This window comes from Megalobrama amblycephala, linkage group LG1 (genome assembly GCF_018812025.1).
Source record: "Megalobrama amblycephala isolate DHTTF-2021 linkage group LG1, ASM1881202v1, whole genome shotgun sequence".
In the NCBI taxonomy this organism is placed as follows: Eukaryota; Metazoa; Chordata; class Actinopteri; order Cypriniformes; family Xenocyprididae; genus Megalobrama; species Megalobrama amblycephala.
The window spans coordinates 20,351,023-20,376,476 of NC_063044.1; the positions used below are offsets into that span (position 1 = coordinate 20,351,023).

Sequence of the window (25,454 nt, forward strand, 5' to 3'; positions counted from 1 at the left end):
CGAATGCCGTGCTTTTTCTCTCACGATTCTCTTTCTCTATGAGAGTCTTCTTCTGGCTGTAGCATGTTGTCTCGCTTTTCATGAAGTATTTGCCAGTGTTGTTTTTGTTTTCCGCACGCTGTTTCGAGCAGCAGAGCAGCCTGCCTCAGCTTGTAAAAAAGTAGCTTTTTACTGTGGTAGTGCTAATAAATGTTTAAACTAACATTGTGATATGTTTATATTAGTGTTTTATATCTATGGCTTTTATTGAACAAGTGTTGATTTGAGAGTCTAAACTGATCAAACGTGCTCAACTCACTGTCGGCTGCTGCGGTCGTCATTATAAGAAACAAACTTCAATTTAATAAACAAAGAAGTCCTCCAAACATTTTTCTAAATTAACTTAATAAAGAAATGAAAAGGATTACAACTACTTTGCAAATAAAAACAAAACTGAACATTTTAATGGCTGCAACAAAGGCTGCGTTATGGAGAGGATTTATAAAAAAAATTAAAAAAAACGAGCTCCAGTCGGGCTCGGGCCAAAAATTCTGACAAGCTGACGGACATGGGCTGGGCTAGGGCCTGAGCGTCTCGGGCCAGGGCCGGGCTAGGGCCAAGATTTGTGGCCCGTGCAGGGCTCTAATACAGTATTGACACAAATACTTCAGCTACAGTCATATTTGCATTATATCTCAGTTAATACCTGTTCAAATAACTTCAGAAAATCTGCACATTTTCACACGTTTTAGTGAATAAAATAACTGATTTATGATCCATAATGATTAAACAGTAGTTACAGTAAATATATTTAATGAAGTGAGATGATGAATGTCATATTTGATGATGATCATATACAGAATGATCATATTTCACACGCAGCAGATGATTTATACAGCATTCAGACATTTCACACATTCATCATCAATTCATATCTGACTTATGATTGGAGCACAAACACTAGAGGAACATCACATGACTGATGACAGTCACATGTTCTTCATCAATTTAATGTGTCATGATATTTCAGTATTAATGTAATGAAGAGACTCTATAACATTGACTCTATAACATTGATTCATCATCAGCTCAAAGCATTATGGGTAGAGTCTCTGTTCTGATTCATCATCAGCTCAAAGCATTATGGGTAGAGTCTCTCTGTTCTGATTCATCATCAGCTCAAAGCATTATGGGTAGAGTCTCTCTGTTCTGATTCATCATCAGCTCAAAGCATTATGGGTAGAGTCTCTCTGTTCTGATTCATCATCAGCTCAAAGCATTATGGGTAGAGTCTCTGTTCTGATTCATCATCAGCTCAAAGCATTATGGGTAGAGTCTCTCTGTTCTGATTCATCATCAGCTCAAAGCATTATGGGTAGAGTCTCTCTGTTCTGATTCATCATCAGCTCAAAGCATTATGGGTAGAGTCTCTGTTCTGATTCATCATCGGCTCAAAGCATTATGGGTAGAGTCTCTCTGTTCTGATTCATCAACAGCTCAAAGCATTATGGGTAGAGTCTGTTCTGATTCATCAACAGCTCAAAGCATTATGGGTAGAGTCTGTTCTGATTCATCAACAGCTCAAAGCATTATGGGTAGAGTCTCTGTTCTGATTCATCAACAGCTCAAAGCATTATGGGTAGAGTCTCTCTGTTCTGATTCATCAACAGCTCAAAGCATTATGGGGAGAGTCTCTCTGTTCTGATTCATCAACAGCTCAAAGCATTATGGGAGAGTCTCTCTGTTCTGATTCATCATCAGCTCAAAGCATTATGGGTAGAGTCTCTGTTCTGATTCATCATCAGCTCAAAGCATTATGGGTAGAGTCTCTCTGTTCTGATTCATCATCAGCTCAAAGCATTATGGGTAGAGTCTGTTCTTATTCATCATCAGCTCAAAGCATTATGGGTAGAGTCTCTCTGTTCTGATTCATCATCAGCTCAAAGCATTATGGGTAGAGTCTGTTCTGATTCATCAACAGCTCAAAGCATTATGGGTAGAGTCTCTGTTCTGATTCATCATCAGCTCAAAGCATTATGGGTAGAGTCTCTCTGTTCTGATTCATCATCAGCTCAAAGCATTATGGGTAGAGTCTGTTCTGATTCATCAACAGCTCAAAGCATTATGGGTAGAGTCTCTGTTCTGATTCATCATCAGCTCAAAGCATTATGGGTAGAGTCTCTCTGTTCTGATTCATCAACAGCTCAAAGCATTATGGGTAGAGTCTCTGTTCTGATTCATCATCAGCTCAAAGCATTATGGGTAGAGTCTCTCTGTTCTGATTCATCATCAGCTCAAAGCATTATGGGTAGAGTCTCTGTTCTGATTCATCATCAGCTCAAAGCATTATGGGTAGAGTCTCTCTGTTCTGATTCATCATCAGCTCAAAGCATTATGGGTAGAGTCTGTTCTGATTCATCAACAGCTCAAAGCATTATGGGTAGAGTCTGTTCTGATTCATCAACAGCTCAAAGCATTATGGGTAGAGTCTCTGTTCTGATTCATCATCAGCTCAAAGCATTATGGGTAGAGTCTCTCTGTTCTGATTCATCATCAGCTCAAAGCATTATGGGTAGAGTCTCTGTTCTGATTCATCATCAGCTCAAAGCATTATGGGTAGAGTCTCTGTTCTGATTCATCATCAGCTCAAAGCATTATGGGGAGAGTCTCTCTGTTCTGATTCATCATCAGCTCAAAGCATTATGGGTAGAGTCTCTTTTCTGATTCATCTTCAGCTCAAAGCATTATGGGTAGAGTCTCTGTTCTGATTCATCATCAGCTCAAAGCATTATGGGTAGAGTCTCTCTGTTCTGATTCATCATCAGCTCAAAGCATTATGGGTAGAGTCTCTGTTCTGATTCATCATCAGCTCAAAGCATTATGGGTAGAGTCTCTGTTCTGATTCATCATCAGCTCAAAGCATTATGGGGAGAGTCTCTCTGTTCTGATTCATCATCAGCTCAAAGCATTATGGGTAGAGTCTCTTTTCTGATTCATCTTCAGCTCAAAGCATTATGGGTAGAGTCTCTGTTCTGATTCATCATCAGCTCAAAGCATTATGGGTAGAGTCTCTGTTCTGATTCATCATCAGCTCAAAGCATTATGGGTAGAGTCTCTGTTCTTATTCATCATCAGCTCAAAGCATTATGGGTAGAGTCTCTCTTTCTGATTCATCTTCAGCTCAAAGCATTATGGGTAGAGTCTCTGTTCTGATTCATCTTCAGCTCAAAGCATTATGGGTAGAGTCTCTGTTCTGATTCATCATCAGCTCAAAGCATTATGGGTAGAGTCTCTGTTCTTATTCATCATCAGCTCAAAGCATTATGGGTAGAGTCTCTGTTCTGATTCATCATCAGCTCAAAGCATTATGGGTAGAGTCTCTCTGTTCTGATTCATCAACAGCTCAAAGCATTATGGGTAGAGTCTCTCTGTTCTGATTCATCATCAGCTCAAAGCATTATGGGTAGAGTCTCTGTTCTGATTCATCATCAGCTCAAAGCATTATGGGTAGAGTCTCTCTGTTCTGATTCATCATCAGCTCAAAGCATTATGGGTAGAGTCTCTCTGTTCTGATTCATCATCAGCTCAAAGCATTATGGGTAGAGTCTCTGTTCTGATTCATCATCGGCTCAAAGCATTATGGGTAGAGTCTCTCTGTTCTGATTCATCAACAGCTCAAAGCATTATGGGTAGAGTCTGTTCTGATTCATCAACAGCTCAAAGCATTATGGGTAGAGTCTGTTCTGATTCATCAACAGCTCAAAGCATTATGGGTAGAGTCTCTGTTCTGATTCATCAACAGCTCAAAGCATTATGGGTAGAGTCTCTCTGTTCTGATTCATCAACAGCTCAAAGCATTATGGGGAGAGTCTCTCTGTTCTGATTCATCAACAGCTCAAAGCATTATGGGAGAGTCTCTCTGTTCTGATTCATCATCAGCTCAAAGCATTATGGGTAGAGTCTCTGTTCTGATTCATCATCAGCTCAAAGCATTATGGGTAGAGTCTCTCTGTTCTGATTCATCATCAGCTCAAAGCATTATGGGTAGAGTCTGTTCTTATTCATCATCAGCTCAAAGCATTATGGGTAGAGTCTCTCTGTTCTGATTCATCATCAGCTCAAAGCATTATGGGTAGAGTCTGTTCTGATTCATCAACAGCTCAAAGCATTATGGGTAGAGTCTCTGTTCTGATTCATCATCAGCTCAAAGCATTATGGGTAGAGTCTCTCTGTTCTGATTCATCATCAGCTCAAAGCATTATGGGTAGAGTCTGTTCTGATTCATCAACAGCTCAAAGCATTATGGGTAGAGTCTCTGTTCTGATTCATCATCAGCTCAAAGCATTATGGGTAGAGTCTCTCTGTTCTGATTCATCAACAGCTCAAAGCATTATGGGTAGAGTCTCTGTTCTGATTCATCATCAGCTCAAAGCATTATGGGTAGAGTCTCTCTGTTCTGATTCATCATCAGCTCAAAGCATTATGGGTAGAGTCTCTGTTCTGATTCATCATCAGCTCAAAGCATTATGGGTAGAGTCTCTCTGTTCTGATTCATCATCAGCTCAAAGCATTATGGGTAGAGTCTGTTCTGATTCATCAACAGCTCAAAGCATTATGGGTAGAGTCTGTTCTGATTCATCAACAGCTCAAAGCATTATGGGTAGAGTCTCTGTTCTGATTCATCATCAGCTCAAAGCATTATGGGAGAGTCTCTCTGTTCTGATTCATCATCAGCTCAAAGCATTATGGGTAGAGTCTCTTTTCTGATTCATCTTCAGCTCAAAGCATTATGGGTAGAGTCTCTGTTCTGATTCATCATCAGCTCAAAGCATTATGGGTAGAGTCTCTGTTCTGATTCATCATCAGCTCAAAGCATTATGGGTAGAGTCTCTGTTCTTATTCATCATCAGCTCAAAGCATTATGGGTAGAGTCTCTTTTCTGATTCATCTTCAGCTCAAAGCATTATGGGTAGAGTCTCTGTTCTGATTCATCTTCAGCTCAAAGCATTATGGGTAGAGTCTCTGTTCTGATTCATCATCAGCTCAAAGCATTATGGGTAGAGTCTCTGTTCTTATTCATCATCAGCTCAAAGCATTATGGGTAGAGTCTCTGTTCTGATTCATCATCAGCTCAAAGCATTATGGGTAGAGTCTCTCTGTTCTGATTCATCAACAGCTCAAAGCATTATGGGTAGAGTCTCTGTTCTGATTCATCATCAGCTCAAAGCATTATGGGTAGAGTCTCTCTGTTCTGATTCATCATCAGCTCAAAGCATTATGGGTAGAGTCTCTCTGTTCTGATTCATCATCAGCTCAAAGCATTATGGGTAGAGTCTGTTCTGATTCATCAACAGCTCAAAGCATTATGGGTAGAGTCTGTTCTGATTCATCAACAGCTCAAAGCATTATGGGTAGAGTCTCTGTTCTGATTCATCAACAGCTCAAAGCATTATGGGTAGAGTCTCTGTTCTGATTCATCATCAGCTCAAAGCATTATGGGTAGAGTCTCTGTTCTGATTCATCATCAGCTCAAAGCATTATGGGTAGAGTCTCTCTGTTCTGATTCATCATCAGCTCAAAGCATTATGGGTAGAGTCTGTTCTGATTCATCAACAGCTCAAAGCATTATGGGTAGAGTCTGTTCTGATTCATCAACAGCTCAAAGCATTATGGGGAGAGTCTCTCTGTTCTGATTCATCATCAGCTCAAAGCATTATGGGTAGAGTCTCTTTTCTGATTCATCAACAGCTCAAAGCATTATGGGGAGAGTCTCTCTGTTCTGATTCATCATCAGCTCAAAGCATTATGGGTAGAGTCTCTGTTCTTATTCATCATCAGCTCAAAGCATTATGGGTAGAGTCTGTTCTGATTCATCAACAGCTCAAAGCATTATGGGTAGAGTCTCTGTTCTTATTCATCATCAGCTCAAAGCATTATGGGTAGAGTCTGTTCTGATTCATCAACAGCTCAAAGCATTATGGGGAGAGTCTCTCTGTTCTGATTCATCATCAGCTCAAAGCATTATGGGTAGAGTCTCTTTTCTGATTCATCTTCAGCTCAAAGCATTATGGGTAGAGTCTCTGTTCTGATTCATCATCAGCTCAAAGCATTATGGGTAGAGTCTCTGTTCTGATTCATCAACAGCTCAAAGCATTATGGGTAGAGTCTCTGTTCTGATTCATCATCAGCTCAAAGCATTATGGGTAGAGTCTCTCTGTTCTGATTCATCAACAGCTCAAAGCATTATGGGTAGAGTCTCTCTGTTCTGATTCATCAACAGCTCAAAGCATTATGGGTAGAGTCTCTCTGTTCTGATTCATCAACAGCTCAAAGCATTATGGGTAGAGTCTCTGTTCTTATTCATCATCAGCTCAAAGCATTATGGGTAGAGTCTGTTCTGATTCATCATCAGCTCAAAGCATTATGGGTAGAGTCTCTGTTCTTATTCATCATCAGCTCAAAGCATTATGGGTAGAGTCTGTTCTGATTCATCAACAGCTCAAAGCATTATGGGGAGAGTCTCTCTGTTCTGATTCATCATCAGCTCAAAGCATTATGGGTAGAGTCTCTTTTCTGATTCATCTTCAGCTCAAAGCATTATGGGTAGAGTCTCTGTTCTGATTCATCATCAGCTCAAAGCATTATGGGTAGAGTCTCTGTTCTGATTCATCAACAGCTCAAAGCATTATGGGTAGAGTCTCTGTTCTGATTCATCATCAGCTCAAAGCATTATGGGTAGAGTCTCTCTGTTCTGATTCATCAACAGCTCAAAGCATTATGGGTAGAGTCTCTCTGTTCTGATTCATCAACAGCTCAAAGCATTATGGGTAGAGTCTCTCTGTTCTGATTCATCAACAGCTCAAAGCATTATGGGGAGAGTCTCTCTGTTCTGATTCATCATCAGCTCAAAGCATTATGGGTAGAGTCTCTGTTCTGATTCATCATCAGCTCAAAGCATTATGGGTAGAGTCTCTGTTCTGATTCATCATCAGCTCAAAGCATTATGGGTAGAGTCTCTGTTCTGATTCATCAACAGCTCAAAGCATTATGGGTAGAGTCTCTCTGTTCTGATTCATCATCAGCTCAAAGCATTATGGGTAGAGTCTCTCTGTTCTGATTCATCAACAGCTCAAAGCATTATGGGGAGAGTCTCTCTGTTCTGATTCATCATCAGCTCAAAGCATTATGGGTAGAGTCTCTTTTCTGATTCATCTTCAGCTCAAAGCATTATGGGTAGAGTCTCTGTTCTGATTCATCTTCAGCTCAAAGCATTATGGGTAGAGTCTCTGTTCTGATTCATCATCAGCTCAAAGCATTATGGGTAGAGTCTCTGTTCTTATTCATCATCAGCTCAAAGCATTATGGGTAGAGTCTCTGTTCTTATTCATCATCAGCTCAAAGCATTATGGGTAGAGTCTCTGTTCTGATTCATCATCAGCTCAAAGCATTATGGGTAGAGTCTCTGTTCTTATTCATCATCAGCTCAAAGCATTATGGGTAGAGTCTCTGTTCTGATTCATCATCAGCTCAAAGCATTATGGGTAGAGTCTCTGTTCTGATTCATCATCAGCTCAAAGCATTATGGGTAGAGTCTCTCTGTTCTGATTCATCAACAGCTCAAAGCATTATGGGTAGAGTCTCTGTTCTGATTCATCATCAGCTCAAAGCATTATGGGTAGAGTCTCTCTGTTCTGATTCATCATCAGCTCAAAGCATTATGGGTAGAGTCTCTCTGTTCTGATTCATCAACAGCTCAAAGCATTATGGGTAGAGTCTCTCTGTTCTGATTCATCATCAGCTCAAAGCATTATGGGGAGAGTCTCTCTGTTCTGATTCATCATCAGCTCAAAGCATTATGGGTAGAGTCTCTTTTCTGATTCATCATCGGCTCAAAGCATTATGGGTAGAGTCTCTGTTCTGATTCATCATCAGCTCAAAGCATTATGGGTAGAGTCTCTGTTCTTATTCATCATCAGCTCAAAGCATTATGGGTAGAGTCTCTGTTCTGATTCATCATCAGCTCAAAGCATTATGGGTAGAGTCTCTGTTCTGATTCATCATCAGCTCAAAGCATTATGGGTAGAGTCTCTCTGTTCTGATTCATCAACAGCTCAAAGCATTATGGGTAGAGTCTCTGTTCTGATTCATCATCAGCTCAAAGCATTATGGGTAGAGTCTCTCTGTTCTGATTCATCATCAGCTCAAAGCATTATGGGTAGAGTCTCTCTGTTCTGATTCATCAACAGCTCAAAGCATTATGGGTAGAGTCTCTCTGTTCTGATTCATCAACACAGTTTCACTGATGATGAATCAGTAATCCTAAACCCAGGATAGAGCGGTTGAGTGAATGTGGTCTGGACTGTGTGGATGAGGCTCATTGTGTCTCCAGAGACGCTGTAGAAGGACAGAGTTCCTGCACTGTGATCCACATACACTCCTGTTCTATAGTAATTCACATTCACTGTTCTACTGATGATGATGGGCTCTACAGGGAGTTCAGTCCGTATCTTATTGTGTATGAATGAGTAACCAAAGACAGAAGAGCAGTTTAAACTCCAGGACTGATCATTCCATCCAAACATCAACTCATGACCATCTCCCTTCCTGCTGATGCTCTTATATGACACTGATATATTCACACCATCTGTTATTAACATACTCCCACTCCACTCAATCTCCCAGTAACAGCGTCGATCACTCACACTCTCTCTACACAACACCTGAGGATTCAACAGACCATCAAATCTGTCTGGATGATCAGGATACGGCTGTGGTGTGTCAGTGACAGTAATCACTGTGTTCTCCTCAGACAGACGGAAGCATTTTTTCACTGTGTTCAGATCCAGAGTGATCCGATGGGAATCTGATGGAGATAAAACACATCACAATCAGGAATCATCTTTTAATCTACACTGTAAACATGATTTCTGCTGCTTGTTAAATGAACCTCATTAAAATGAGTTAAAGCACACAATTACTGCACATTCTGTCCTGATTTAATGGAGTAAATCCACTTAAACACGTCAAACTGAAGTTGACTTCATCATTATTGGTGTTGAACGAACTGAAACTGGGCAGTTCCCAGCATGCTTTGCTCTGGTCTGGATCTATCCCAGAATCTGAGGAGTTCATGTAGGATTTGTCTCAGATCTGAACTTGATTTAGGATCTTCTGGTCTCTAGTTGTGAATCTTAAAGCCTCCATCAGTTCGGTGATCGACTCTCAGGTCTGTTACCAAGAGCAGCTGCTGTGAAGAAACGCTCCAGATTCAAATGGAGGATCAAAACAGCTTTAATGAAGTTTGATCAAAGCCTGCCACTGGATTTCACCAGTCTGTCCGCATAACATTATTGAATCAATTATTGCATTGGTGGGAACGAACTAATGCCGTCCAAATTGACTGATCGACTGTCTCTTTCCTGTTCACGCACTTAGAGGAACTGAATCACATTTTTTAGCATTATCTCTGAGCGGCGGGGCACAACCTAACGCTTTTTGACTTTCTCAGTTTGTGTAAATCTACTGAGGGTTCAGGGAATTTATTTTGTTCCACATTAATTTCACACATGTCTGGTACAAATATGTGGCTTTGTTTCATTAATACAGTGTATACTTTCTTCTTTATTTACTCCAAAAGAAGGGAAGTGAAATGTGACAACATGCCCCATAGGCGGGGCACATTATAACATGACCATATGACAGCTAAAACTGTTATCTGATTTAATTAAAAAATATACATGACAAACTAAAATATTGTCATTAAAAGACAATTATTTTTTTCATTTTTTTTTTTAGAACTTCAAAAGTAAATAATTGTGTGTTTGACAGTGAACACTCTCACAGAAGACGAGATAAATAGACGAGATGCTGTAAATTTCTTGAAATAATGTTTTCTGGATGTTCAGGTTCGTCCTCTCAGTCTTTATCATCTTTTTCCATGGTTTCTCAACAGAAATTAATAAAAGTTGATTATGCCAGTTGTATCGTAACTGTATAGTATAGCGGGACACATTGTAACGCAGAACGAACCCTATCTGAATTATAAACCTGGTCAGTGTCTTCTGATAGTTACTGAAGTATCAAATAAGGACTTGGAGACTGTTATGCATGCCTTTATTTCCACGCGGTTAGATTATTGCAATGCTCTTTATTTGGCATAAGTGAATCCCTGGTTGCTCGTCAATTTGTTCAAAATGCTGCAGCGAGAATTTTATCAAACGCTAAAAAACGGGATCATATAACACCTGTACTGATATCCCTTCACTGGCTACCTGTAAAATATAGAATACAATACAAGGTGTTAATGTTTGTCTATAAGGCATTGCATGATCAGGCACCTGGGTATGTAAAAGACTTGATAATTCCCTACCAGTCTCAACGTCATCTGCGCTCCTCTGAGAGTATGCTTTTAATCGTCCCTCGGGCTCGACTGAGGCGTAGTGGAGACCGCGCCTTTTCTGTTGCGGCTCCTGCACTCTGGAATGTGCTCCCGTTTTCTATTAAATCCTCATCAAGCATAGACATTTTTAAAAAGAACTTGAAGACTTTTTTATTTCATCAAGCTTTTGGAGTTTGATTAGGCCAACTGTGAGTAATTGATTGCATGTTTTTCTTGGTGCTCTTTTTATGCTTGTATTAATTTGATAAATTATCCATAAGTTTGTTCATGCTAGCGTGTTTAGTTTAAGTTTTTAAACCACGTGTGTTACAACTAACCCCGCATTACATGATTAACGAACAACAAAGCCTCACTTTCTTTCCAGTCACGTGAATGCTTCACTTTGTGCATTGAATGTTTGAACCCAGACCACTACCAAGTTCAAAACCCTTTACTAACATTTTAAATACATAACAATATACACTACCGTTCAAAAGTTTGGGATCAGTAACATTTTTTATGTTTTATAAAGACGTTTCTTCTCCTCACCAAGACTGCATTTATTTAATTACAAAATACAGTAAAAACAGTAATATTGTGAAATATTATTACAATTTAAAACAACTGTTTTCTATTGGAATATAATATAAAATGTAATTTATTTCTGTGTTGGAAAAGCTGAATTTTCAGCATCATTACTCCAGTCTTCAGTGTCACATGATCCTTCAGAAATTTGTGCTTAACAGATTAAACAGCGGAGCTGCGCACTCAGGTTTATGGCTGCTGTAAATGTTACCTGACACAAGATGGCGCTGTTTTCAACACTCTTGATGCTCTGTAACTTTTTTTCCCGAAACATTCAGAGAAAAGCTTCAAAGATTTAAAAGGCATGTTGCAGGTTAGAGCTTCAGTGATTCAATGTATAGAAAAATAATGTATGAAATAGATTTTCTTGAAAAACACGTATATTTAGGCTTCTGGAGTCGTTTTTTGTGAGAGAATTTTACTTCCGCATCTGAAAAATGCCAAATCGGAAGTGACGTAACGGGAGGGAGCGCGATCAATATAAACAATAGGAAGACAATGGATCGCAATGACAGTTCAGATGCTGAGGAAACTGTAAATGTTTATTCATACTCGTATAACAGACCACAGCCATACAATTAGCCTGCTATGTGTTTAAGAGAGCAGGACAGGCCAGGATTAGACAAAATAACGGTCAAAATAGACAAATTGAGCTGTTGTGTGAGGAGAAGCAGTGGAGAACAGGACAGAGACCGGTGTTAGCTTAGCTAACGATATGTGTTCAGATCACGATATTGTACAGATTTGTAGCATATGCACACGTATCAGGATAATCAATAAACTTGGGAATGTTCAGAACGCTTTTAGCATGCTGGACTGGGTTGTAAAACCATCTCGGCTCCGAATAGTCTGCCATAAGATGAGCCCACTTGACACTTTTGTGGACAAGCGATGGTAAACAGGAAAGTCCAACTTCCTCTCTTTGGTGACTTCAAAAGGAGCACCCCCCCCAGAGACTGACCAGATCCACATTCCAACACCCCACACACACAGGGACACACAAAAACACACACACAGGCACATACAGAAACACACAATCATACATTTTTAACTGTATATGTGAACTACCACTATGCTGGAATATATATATGATATATTTTAGAGCCTATGCATGTTTCCTAGTGTTTAAATGAGTGTATTTGTGCTAGTGTGCATTTTAACGATATAATTTTGTCTGTAAACCATAACTTGGTTTCTATGCGTTTCTGATCTGTCGAGTTTGATCTCGTTTCAAAGCTCCGGACTCGAGCTATTCATTGAGACATGTCACAAAACGGACAAATGCATTTTTCTATGTGTTTAATGATCCTGTGAAGAACACGCTCCATCTCGAAATCCGATCTGATAGCCATTAAGTATGCAAATTCAGCTAGGAGACCAAACAAAGCAACTTTGCCCGCCAAATAGTGCTGCGCCTCTATTGGCTGCTACAATTCAGGAGGTGTGTTAGCTTGGGTTTCCATAAAGACAACGACACACACCTTCGCTCTCGCTTTCTTGTTCTTCTTCGCGCTTCGCTCTTCTTCTTCTCCTTTGTCTCCCGACTGACTCACGAGCACCTCGTGCACGGACGCCTCAGGTGACCGCGCTTCCCAACCACGTGCGCAGTTCGGGAGGACCACTTCCTTAGACTTTCTCTCTCTTTGGCTAAGTTACTTAAGCTTAAACCTCTTTTGAAAACCCCGCCGGAGAAACCCTCTCTGAAAGGACCAACCCAGCCAGGCGCATTGAAACTGCTACACACGGACTTGAACCAATAAGCAAGTATTATCATTTATCTGAATTTGTCTAAACTGATTTCTGTGCTGGCTCTCTCTCAAAAGGGTTTACGTTAACTGTGTAATTTGCCATCCTTTGATCATCTTTCTTTCCATGTCTTTTCTTCATTCTCACTCGTGTATATACATGTGTATACTTCTGTATATATTTTAGACGTATAATCTCGGTAGCCGTAGCTGCATATATTAAACACATAATTCATGCTCGATTGTTCTGTTGTTCTTTCAACTGAAGACCAAGTCACTTTAACGTTTTTCGATCGCTTTATGCTTTAGTTATTTTCATGGCCAGAGAATAACTCGTTTATAATATTCTGTGAGGGACTTAGTTTGCTGGACAAACGAACAGTTTCTCTAGATAATTATTAAACCAGAACTAATCATATATGTAATTGATTATAATTCGTTGTAATTGATTCACAATATGTGTTTAATTCCCCGTTGGGTTGATATATGAATCATAATTTATTCATAACCTTATGAATTATTATATTCATATTTCATCCATAAATTAATTAATAACTGTACGAACCGCTACATTCGTTACAGATTATTATCATGAATCAGGCAATAGCAAAGCTATTGGTCATCTAGGAGTAACATTATTGATTACTAATAACAGAAACTAATACGTTAATATCCGTCCACACTAATGTTATGTGATATAGCGGTTTCTCATCAAGACTGATTTGGTAGTTAGCAAATGAAATAAAAAACAAACACAAAAAAACAAGACTCACGGTGCACAATTCACATTTTCATCTCTCTGACGGATCTGTGATCATGTGTCCCGTCGGCGGCCAAACATAAGTAATGTTACATGTAATGTTATCCTTTATTCATTAATTCTGTGTTATGAGTTTATTCCGTGCCCATTCACTGATAGTGTGAGGATGCATATGACGCCATGATTATAGTTGAGTGAACTTGAATGTAGGCCTATATATAAGTTTACATACATGGCATGAATGAAATTGGAGTGCAACACTGAAAAAAAGCGTTTTTTACAGAGACCGTCACTTTATCTACTAAATTAATGCCCTTATGTCCTGCAAAACATTTTTAAACCCTGCAGCACCTTGTATTTTTGTACAAGGTTATATATTCATCTCGAAAAAAAAAGTTTAGCCTGCAATATGCACTTTAAGAGCTCATTTCTCCATCCTTACTCTAGTTTAGGCCTTTGGCAAATGTTTCAATCAAGTTTAGCTGTTTTAGAGAGCATTTAAACATTTTGAGCTTGTTTTGTTAAATTTGTAATGTCATTTTTTTATGTGTGGAAAAAGCGACGAAACTAAACTATCCAATCAGATGCATCCAGCCATGCACACACATACACACTTTTGACTTTACAACACACGAACACACACCTTTATTTATTCTCATTCTCTCTTAATATGTCATGAGTGTACGCAGACAGATTTTAATAATCAATTTAAAAATGATGTAAAAAATAAAAACGGCATTAATTAGCGCCTCTCAGTGCGTACAGCTGCAGGCGCCACTGCATCATGTGACCCTTACAAAGCCGGATGTTGGTATTCAGATACTCAGACGTTCAGCCACAAATCTTTTCATCATTTATTATTTAAAGCGTTATTAAAGTGAAAACCATTATAATAATTTAACACCACAGTGTGTGTTACTGGTTCACAGGGAGTGTGTTTCTATAAACACATTTTGATTTCAGTTTTTGTCTTGTGATGATTCAAGGCGAGTAATTAGAAACCTTTATTTCTTCAGATATGAATCTAGTGCTGATTCAGCTGTAAAGACTATAAAGTCATTATTTAAATCAATGTTAGTTTAATGTGTTCAATAAGAGTGTAGGGGTCAAAGTTCATCATGCTGAATTCAACCATAAAGCATCATAAAGCACAACTGTGTCATCATTCAGCTCAGATCAGTTCAGTTCAGTGTGAAATCACTGAATGATCCTCAAAGTTCATCAATGATCAGCTTCATTCAGCTGTGAGCAGCTCTACAGAAAGAAACTGTGTCATCATTCAGCTCAGTTCAGAGTTCATTCAGTTCAAGATCAGGACTGATGGAGTTCATCAGTTATCAATCAAACCTGAATAAGCTCTTATGAAGCGTCACTGATATCACTCAGATCAATATAAGAGTCTTTTAAACTCCAGCCGAGCTCAAGATCACAGTGGCATTGAGAAAAAGATGTTCTGATGCTGGTTTAAGAGTCAAAAGTGATGCTGAAGATGTTCCTGAAACTCAACTATAGTGAGAAATCTCTCAAAGCCTCCTAAAGAGTGTGTGTGTTACTGCCCCCTAGAGGAACATGATGAAGCTGATCTGACTGAGACTGATACTCAAACATTAATACATTCATACAGTGTTCAATCTCATCTTCACAGGGAGTGTCTTGATACTTGCACCTGAAAGATCATCTACATTCATATATTTATGTCGTTTGTAACTCAGGATTAACCCTAAACCATGTGACGTGAGTGACACAAACATTTGAGAGGCTGTGGGGAGAGGCAGGGGAAGTTTGGCTCTCATTTCTCGGTTTCATGTTGAAAGTTGTGAATATTTAGATATATTGACTTTGTTCATAAATGTGTTCATCTTACGGGCAGCATTTAAAACAGCATGAAGTGTGAAATCTACTGACCTTCTGATAAAAGTTGATATATTTCACATATTTACCATATCTGGAGGGGACTTACATGTTTAAAAGCTGTTGTTGAGTGTTATCTTATTACGTTTATGTTGAAGTTTCGTGAATTTAAAATGATTAGCCTGTAAATGTTTGTATCACCCGCGTCACGTTGCCCGTTTGGGGTATAAATCAGCTGAAAACACAACGCTTGTTTGGCAATGCGTGTCACAACATTATAGCCAGATTTATTCTCTCATAACTTTAAACACTGAACAATAAGTATAATGCCTATTTATGAATATATTGTGTAATATCTAATATGCAAGTTTCTAGGCCCTATAAATGATCAATATGACCAAAACTTTGCTGAAAAACTTGTTGTACATGTAGTGATATGAACTCAAGTATTGTTGATCATTAATATTATTAGTTATCATTTGTTAAATATGGTTCTTGTGTTAAATGAATATGAAAATATATTGGTATATAGTGCTGTGCAATGATGCCAAACATCACTTAGACCTGCAGACGCTGGCGGGTGACGCTAGAGGGCGATCGAGAGCCGCAGGACAGGAGCTTCATTTACAGATGAAGAAGTCACTGAATAACTCATTCCTTGCTGTTTGTGTGTTTTTACAGGTAAGATGAGCGATGTGGCATCACAGTGTCTGTTTATACGATAGTTATATGTCTTAGTTTGATGAACTTGCATATTAAATCGATAAATTTAGCTCCATCAGCGGTTGAGATGCGGTCGCCGGCGTGAGGCATTACGACATAATAGCGTGCTTAAAGGGTCATGAAACCCCAGAACACATTTTGAGCTGTGAACAGATATGTATAGGCTGCACATCATTGAAAACACTAAAGATACTCACTAATTTCATTTATAATTTGAAATTAGTTATTTTTGCATTTTTCAGAGCGATTTCTGTCTTCCCGTTTGAAAAGCAAAGTCGAAGCAACATCACAAAATCTGACGTCATCGTGTGCTACCGGAGTTACGAGATTTTCGGTTTCCGGGGGTCCCAAGATGGCGTCCTTCTAGTCAGACATGCTTTTTCTCTCTCATTTGTAGACGTGGAGTTTGCAGCTGGAGACTACGTCCTAGCTTTTCTTTTATAACATTTAATATGAAGATACCTCTTATATATTGATAATATTAAAGTTATAGATAATTTGGATGGGCACAAGGAGAAGTAGGAAACACTCCTCTCCTCACAACGCTGATGCTAACGAGATGGAAATTGCTCGTGAGTCTGTTATGGAGCCCCGTTGCCTGGCCGATTTCCCTAGTCTGCCTGAAACGCTCCAAAAAACTGATTCTCTGGCTAAAAAACGGAATCGAGTCGGGGCGAAACCTGATTCTGAGAACACTTCGGAAGTGCTTGAAGCTATTCATGCACTTGGCTTGAAACTCGATCAAATGCATTTAAAGGTTTCGGTGATTGAGAAAACTACGGAGCTTACTTCGGCCAAGGTGGACAGCTTAGCAACTTCTGTGCAACAGCTCATCGTCGAAGTTAACTCTCACAACGAACGGTTATCCCTGATGGAGAAAGAAATGCAGGCTCTAAAGGATGAAAATGCGACCTTGAAGTCTAATATAGCAGAGGCTCAACGTTACACTCGACGATGGTCCCTCAAATTGCATGGCTTGAAGGAGGCTGATGGTGAAAATGTCAGAAGGATAACTATCGATGCCCTTGCGAAAGTTGCTCCAGATGTTCAAGACCAGCTTGATCGGGTGGTTGACGTAGTTCATCGTCTTGGTCGTAAATCAACACCACCAAATGCTATTCATAAGCGGCCCATTGTCATTCTCTTCTCGATGCGCCGTTACCGTGACGAGATTTGGAGGGCAGCCAAAAACTCCAGATTTTTACTGGATAACGCACTACGCATCTCTGAGCTGCTATCACCGGAAGACAAAGCGGCAAGAGAGAAACTGTGGCCGAGGGTGAAGAAGGCTAGAGAGGAAGGTAAACGGGCTGTATTTCGTGGTCCACATGCATACATCGAGGGGAAAAAGATTGACACTAATGACTGATTGAATTCTGATGGAAAAACCATTAGAGGCATCTTCATACTTTCTTACATGCAGGGCGTTTTTTTTTCTCTCTCTCATTGAATGTTTACTGCCTGCTGCATCTCCGGGTTTTCACGTTTAACCCAGTAAGTTTCAGCTTCAAGACATTAGGTCTTGAAGCTTGGTAATTTGTGAATTAAACTTTTTTTTTTTTTTTCCCCTTTCATTTCTATTGTTGTTCAGACTGTAGTTCTTTTTTCGGAATGGATTTTAAGTTTAATTCTTTGAGCATAGCATCTTTGAATGTAAGGGGCGTTCGCGAAATTACGAAGCGAAAGGCTTTATTTCTTTTTTTAAAACGGACTGATGCTGACATTATTTTTTGTCAAGAGACACATTCTACGGACTTGGATGAGAAATTTTGGAAATCTCAGTGGGGAAAATCTATATTTTTCAGTCACAGCAAGTTATTTTTTTGCACTTGAGAAAAGAAATTTTAAAAGGAATGCTTTAACTGCTTTAAATATTAATGGGATTCGTTGCATGGACCCCAAAAAAAATTCTGACTTTGTTTATTCATTTTATAAGGAATTATATAATTCCAATTTTGATCTATATAATTGTGAAGAGTTCATTCAAATAGTCCATCAACATATTCCTATTATTGATAAAGAATTTCAAGACTTCTGTGAATCCAACAGAACTTCTTCTGAGATCAAAGATGCCCTGATTAGAATGAAAAAAGGGAAAGCGCCAGGTATAGATGGGTTGACCATAGAATTTTACCTACATTTTTGGGAACTGATCGAAATTCCTCTTTATAATATGTATAATGAATGTATTAACAGTGGCGAAATGACTACTACTATGAAACAAGGTATCATTTCATTAATTGCTAAACCAGATAAAGATCCAAACTTGATAGAAAATTGGAGACCAATCTCTCTTCTAACAATTGATTATAAATTAATTACCTTAGTATTTGCAAATAGATTACGAGAAGGTTTAAATAAAGTTATTAGTGAATACCCATCAGGGTTTTTAAAAGGTCGACACATAACTAACAACATTAGACTTGTGCTTGACCTTTTGGATTATGCTGAGAATGTTGATGAAGGAGCAGTTATTTTTTTTCTGGACTTTTATAAAGCGTTCGATACAATTGAACATGAATTTGTATTTAAAACTTTAACACTTTTTGGATTCGGAAATAAATTTTTAAATGTAGTTAAAATGTTTTACAATGAAATTAATAGTTCTGTAATACTTAACACTTCCACCTCTAAAAGATTTAACATTAACCATGGAGTACGTCAAGGTTGTCCAATTTCCCCCTTCTTATTTTTGTTGGTTGTTGAATTATTATCCATTGGTTCATCCATCCTCCCTTTACACAATTTAAATGATAAAGTTATTAATAACATTCCAGTAAAGACCTCTGTCAAATACCTAGGAATTCTTGTAACAAAGGATGTTACAGAAAGACAAAACTTAAATTTCTCCTCTAGATTAAAAAAGACAAAAGCGTTATTAAATTGTTGGTTACAACGTGATCTATCTGTTTATGGGCGTGTCCTATTATCTAAAGCAGAAGGCTTATCTCGATTTGTCTATCCCTCCCTATCTTTGTATGTTAAAGATTCTTATTGTAAAGATATCAATAATTTGTTTTATTCTTTTATTTGGAAAAACAAATCCCAAAGACTTAAGAAAAGGGTTCTTACCAATAAGAAAGCTGAAGGGGGCTTGGAAATACTTTATTTTGAAGATGTAAACAGAACTTTTAAAGTCAATTGGATTAAAAAATGTTTGACTAATCATAACTCCCTTTGGAACCACATCCCACACAGTCTCTTTAACCAATTAGGTGGCTTAGAATTTCTGTTAACTTGTGACTTTAATATTTCTAAACTCCCTCTTAAATTGTCCAAATTCCACCAGCAAGTGCTTTTAGCCTGGAAAATCTGCTACTCACACAATTTCTCTCCTCATACTTCCTTCATTTGGAATAATGCCAATATAACAACTGCCAATAAATCTTTATTTTTTAAGGAATTGGTTTAACAGGGATATTAATCATCTTATGAATATGTTTGATAATTATGGGAATCTTTTAACTTATAAACAATTCATGCAAACCCATAGTTTCCCTGTGCCTTTTAAGGAATTTAATTCGGTCATTAAAGCTATCCCTCTTACACTTGTTCATCTTGTTAAATGTCATATTCTTTATAACCCTACAATAATAACAAAACCAAAATTAACTTTAAATGGTCTTGATCTGATTGATAAAAAATGCAAGAATAAACATATTTATACTATATTCCAAAAACAAAATAAAATGACACCTAGAGGAAAGTTCTTTTGGAACTCTATTCTTGATAATATTAATTGGAAGGTTGCTTGGTTAATCCCCTTTAAATATTGTATCAATAACAAAACTAAAGAAATTCATTTTAAAATTTTGCATACCATCTACCCTGTTAAATCAATAATTTCGAGATACTCTGATATTGATGATTTATGCTCCTTTTGCAAAAATGAGAAAGAAGTGTTAACACATTTGTTTTTTGATTGTAAAGTTACCCAAAATTTTTGGAAGGAAATGGCAGAATTTATATTTAATCCAGTAAAGGATAAATACTGTTTTTCTTTAAAGGATATTATTGTATACTATGAAAACAATGTTAACAAAGGTCTTGAATACATTGTTAACTTACTAATATTGCTGGCAAAATTTTATATACATAAACAAAAATACTTATCCAATTCATCCCCAATATTTAAGGTATTTTTAGTTTAATTTGATTGCTTTATGTCTTCTCTGAAATTGTTAAAAAACAAAAAGTCATTAACATGCTTAAAATATTATGATTTAATTTTCGGATCCCCTGTTACTAATTAATATCACACTTTGTATTGCACTGTTTTATGCTATGCTCTGTTTGTAAATTGTTCTATTTTCATTAATAAAAATAAAATAAAAAAAACAACAAAAAAAAACATTCAGTAGGTTACTTTCACTTTATTTTTCTCTAATATTTACTTGATTTTACGTGTTTATCTTTCTTGCCATTATGCAATACATGATGGTGTGCACGTAATAATAAATGCATTTTCTACTTACGCATTAAAAAAAAAAAAAAAAAAAAAAAAAAAAAGATTTTCGGCGGAGCATACATGAATATTAATGAGTTTCGCAGACATGCGTGATTTCACATGAAACTGAGAATTTTAGTTCACATTGTATCTCAAGACATTAGTGGATTATTCCATAAAGGTAACTTTATTCTACTAAACTACAGTTGTTTTCTTCTAGCTAACAGTTCATAATGTTTTCATTAGTTTGCTGGATTTGTGCAGTCGTCTGTAACTGAATGACAGACACTTCATGTAACCGCTCATAGGCCTGTATAAATGTGTCTGTGTGGACATAATATTGCTGTAACCTACAGACTGCTGGTGTGATTATACACCTGTTAGCTTACCTGTTCACACTAACATTCTCTGGTTTTCCAGTTGGCATTAAAAAAAATACTTGAATACAAGCAAGTACATTTGTAGTACATTGTTTATTTTGGTGCTAAATAAAAGTGTCAAAGTTATACAATATAAATACACTATTTTAAAGTATATTTGTACTTCAGCAGTACTTCACTGCACTTGGAAAAGTATACTATATACCACTACTACTTAAATAGATTTTTAGAGCATTGAAATGAAGTATACTACCTCAAAAAAATACAGAGGAGTTTTATTAGTGTATTTGTTAAAAGTGTGCTTTGAATGCTTTAAAAATTAGTTCAATCTTAGTAGACATTTATGTAGTAATCCTAAGTTTAAATGAAATTCATTTTACTACAAATATATTACTAATGTTCTTGTTATAAGTACATTTTCCCAACTGTGGTACTTAAGTACACTTAATATAAATGCACTAGAACTAAAGGTGCGGTCACACTGCACTTTTCGTTCCATTGACTTCCATTCAAACGCATGCAAATGCGTCAGACCGGAAACGCAAGCTCGTGCGAAAAATTTCGCATTTCGCTGCGTTCCAAAGTTCAAGTTTGGTGAACTCTGACCTGCGAATTCGCATCACGTGAAGACATGAGACCAGTAGAAGATCGATTCGTCACGGCATGACCTCTTGGCTGAATTAAAAGAATTATATTTTTTGCAGTAAAGTCGAGTAGGTTCTATATTTTTACATTTTTAATGTATTGCTTTAAGTTAAGTGTTGAATTCATGTTTATAAAAAAGACGTTGTAGACCATGACGTCATATCACGACCGTTACAGCATCCGAATAAATTTCGCACGTTCAAAGTCTAGTGTGACCGCGGCTTAACACTTCAAATGATTTTAAGTTTAGTCAGATAAAGTAAACCAAATATACAGTGTTTTATAAGTGCATTACTTAAAAGTGTGCTATGAATGCTTTACATAAAATTCTACTGGATTCTTATATATACTGTCACTAAGTTCAATTTTAATGGATTTTCATGAAAAATACAGTACAAATTAATTAATTACAAGTAAACCCAGGTGAAAAAGACGTAGGCCTAGTATTAAATGCATTTCAAGTATATTTTTTAATACAAGTTGTTAATAATACATTTGTATTCCCAACATGCATATTAAAAGTGCTTTAAAAATATTTTGAATTGCATTTTAATATATTTCTAAACAGTATACCAGAAGTACTTTGGTAATAAATATATGCTTAGTTAAATTTTTAACATATTCTGAAAACAAGCATATTTTTTAATATATTTTTAAACAGTATACTAGAAGTACTTTAATAAATATATGCTTTGATACATTTTTAACATATAATCTGAAAACATATTTACATATTTATAATGAAACAGTCATATTTAAACTATTATATTAATCATATAATACAATATAATTTATTGTTACTACATTAATTTAATCTGCTTCGACACAGTCTGCATTGTAAAAAGCGCTATATAAATAAAGGTGACTGGACTTGACTACTATAAATCTATATTAATATTATGGGATCTCATTCAATGTTTTCAATGCTCATTCAATGCTTTACTTTTTAGAGTAATTTTGTTTCTGTATTTTCAAAATGTATTTTTATATTAACATTATTAACACTATTTTAATAACAGTATATTTATTGAACAAAAATGAATTCTTCTGTTTATCAAAATAAACAGAAAATAGTACAAACTTTGCTAAAGTGATTCTTTTGAGCAAGTATTTACTTTCACATTACTAAAAACATTATTTTAGCTAAAGTATTTGCATGAATACTGTGTGCCTTTTACCCCATGTGTGTCCTCACCACCTCATACATTTATAAGATTTTAAACAAAATTAACCACTTTTATGATTTATTTTCGCACAAAATCTGCTGCTCCATCAATGTTCAATACAAACATATATATTTTTCCTGTAATCATCTACTTTGAGAGTAGTGAAAAACACATTTTTTCTTATGGCGTGCCTTTAGCCCATTGTACCCTATATGTGTGTGTGTGTGTGTGTGTGTGTGTGTAGACATACATTTGTGCAGTCCTGCTCTAATCCTGAACTCTCCTCCATGATCCACACTGCAACAGAATCATAGTGTCAGTAAATACACATTTAATCAGTAAATGCACACAAACACAAAGCATTGTACATTATTATCAGTTTAAAATTATATTTGTGTATGACTAACCCCAACACACAGCAGAGAAAACACTTTGCAGGTCCTATTCTGAGAGAGAGCCTACTAACCTACCACTTCAGTGAGCTCAATTATAGTAACGCGGCATTTTTTTTGTGTCAGTAACGGTAACGCCGCTGTAACAGGAGAAAAAGTAATTTGTTTGATTACTCGTTACTAAAAAAGTAAAAATTTATTTAAAACGCCATTATTCCCATCACTGACCATTATAAAGCTTAGAAGAGCCAGGTTATTTTTTAAATATAACTCCGATTGTGTTTGTCTGAAAGAAGATAGTCATATACACCTAGGATGGTTTGAAGGATGAGTAAATCATGGGATAATTTTCATGTTTGAGTGAACTATCCCTTTAGTTGACAATAATGACCCTGGAATGAGTTCCTGTAATTTTATAATTAATGAGTAACATTAAACAGTCTGTGTAAATAAACATTTAAATGCTACTTCAAATGCAGCTTCTGTTCCACCTTTGCAGTGTAAAGATGTATTTTGTCAATGATGAATTTATATTGCCAACAGTCTAAGTAATTGGTTAAATTTAAGTATTTAACATAAAACACAACACAGGTAATCATAAAAATTGGCCCTTATGAAGGCAAGAAAGCCCCTGGAAATCAATTGCAAGCAGCCCCTTAATGGAAAAGTTAATGTATGACCCTGGCATGGGGTAACGTCAGGCAGTAGTAGTTTGTACTCCCACCAGGTTCACACATACTCCGTCTGCAGTGTGTATGCGGCACATATTTGTCTGGTGCCCATATTAACAGGTTAGAGCGCTTGGATGCGGTCCAGCAATGCATTTCAGGAGCGTTGCATCTGCAGCAGTGCAGCGATCATTCACTCACGAGTCTATTTTTGCTGTACTACACGCGCTGAATTAAAGTGACAGTGCATTGTTTGTGGTCAAAATGAAGACGGATTGACATGAAAATGTAGTAACCTCATCATAAATGCATTTAATTCAATTAATTATACTACCGTTTTTCACAGTCATCTTTTTACTTTAAGCCTGGGGTAAAGCAAAAAAAAAGCAAAACACTTGCCATGAGTAGCAAAAATAACTAATGTGGTCAAAATTATATTAAAAGTTTTTTTAATGTGAAATGCACTGCACAGTTTGTTATATTATGTCAAGGCGAGGGCCTTACATCTCTCCAAAAAGTGATAATCATGTGACAGGCTGGTGTCTGAGAACTACATGAAACAAGGCTGTACAATAAATGTCACTCAGTTGATTACTGAAGTATAGAAACACAAAGTTCTGCATGACCGGTGGGACATTTTATATAGCCTAAGATTTAAATGCTAAAGAAAAGGCATGGGAGGCGTGTCATCAGCCATTGGTGTGGATGGTAAGTTATTTTGGGGCGGTTTCCCGGACAGAGATTAAGCCTAGTCCAGGAATTGGCTTTTTAAGACAGAATAACAGAAATCTGCTTTCTCTGTCATGGATTAAAATAGTCCTAGACTTAGTCTAGTCCAGAGTTTAATAAGCTGATTTCCTGGAGGAAGACTAGAGCTACTCCAGGACTAAACTGAGGCTTAAATTAAACCTACCAGGAGGAGGTTTAACTTCAGATTAATGTTGTGCTTCAAAGAAGACTCATGTATTTCTTATATATATATATATATATATATATATATATATATATATATATATATATATATATATATATATATATATATAAATATATAATTTTTTTTTTTTTTGGGTGCTGTTCACTTTATTTAAACAATTTATTTTGATTTAACACCATTGTTTTTGGTTCAGATGTGATTGCTTCCTGTTAAATTGATTTGAAATGGTTACTAGATCTCACTTGATGTTTTCATTTTGAAATAACATGTTTCAGTCACTAACCCAATCAAACAGGACTTTCACTTCCCATCATGCTTTGCACTAAGCTGAAGTGGGATTAATTAAATTAATTAATCAATTAAATATTATGTTGTTTATATTTTTGTGTTTAAATATGAATAAGTCCATGACAGAAGCTGCAGATCAGTAGCACACTGTAAATGCGTAATATGTGAAAGCACAATGGCGCGTGCTGCTTCTGAGACACATACGTACTGCAACGCACAACACATACACACTGCAGAACGGAGTACGTGTGAACCTGGCATTAGGTGTAAATTGCAGAAAGGAAAAAATAAACTCAAATGTTTTGGGGATTTTTGTTGATTGGGGGTTAAGGCCCCGATATACTTCAAACGAAGTTCTTTTTCGTTCTACAGTTAGGGGTAAAACAAAGTTTGAAATGCGTAAACAGCGATATACTGTAAACTAACATCTAACGCCGCCCACACTGCTGAAAGCGATGGTTAGATTAATATGTAAATATGTGCTGTGCACTTTCTTCTCAGTAACAAAATTAA

At 36.9% G+C, this 25,454-nt stretch overlaps 2 protein-coding genes across 3 annotated transcripts in view; one reads left to right on the plus strand and one right to left on the minus strand.

Annotated features, from left to right (window-relative positions):
* LOC125243939 (gastrula zinc finger protein XlCGF57.1-like) overlaps positions 1-25,454 on the plus strand; it is an 848,513-nt gene that overhangs the window by 264,633 nt on the left and 558,426 nt on the right. The window lies entirely within an intron of this gene.
* LOC125244029 (NACHT, LRR and PYD domains-containing protein 12-like) overlaps positions 8,265-25,454 on the minus strand; it is a 39,077-nt gene continuing 21,887 nt past the window's right edge. For both annotated transcript variants that reach the window (XM_048153949.1, XM_048153956.1), the window contains exons 10-11: positions 22,910-22,956; positions 8,265-8,842 (exon numbers count right to left, since the gene is read on the minus strand). In XM_048153949.1, coding sequence (XP_048009906.1) covers positions 8,265-8,842; positions 22,910-22,956 — 625 coding nt within the window. The remainder of the gene's footprint in view (positions 8,843-22,909; positions 22,957-25,454) is intronic.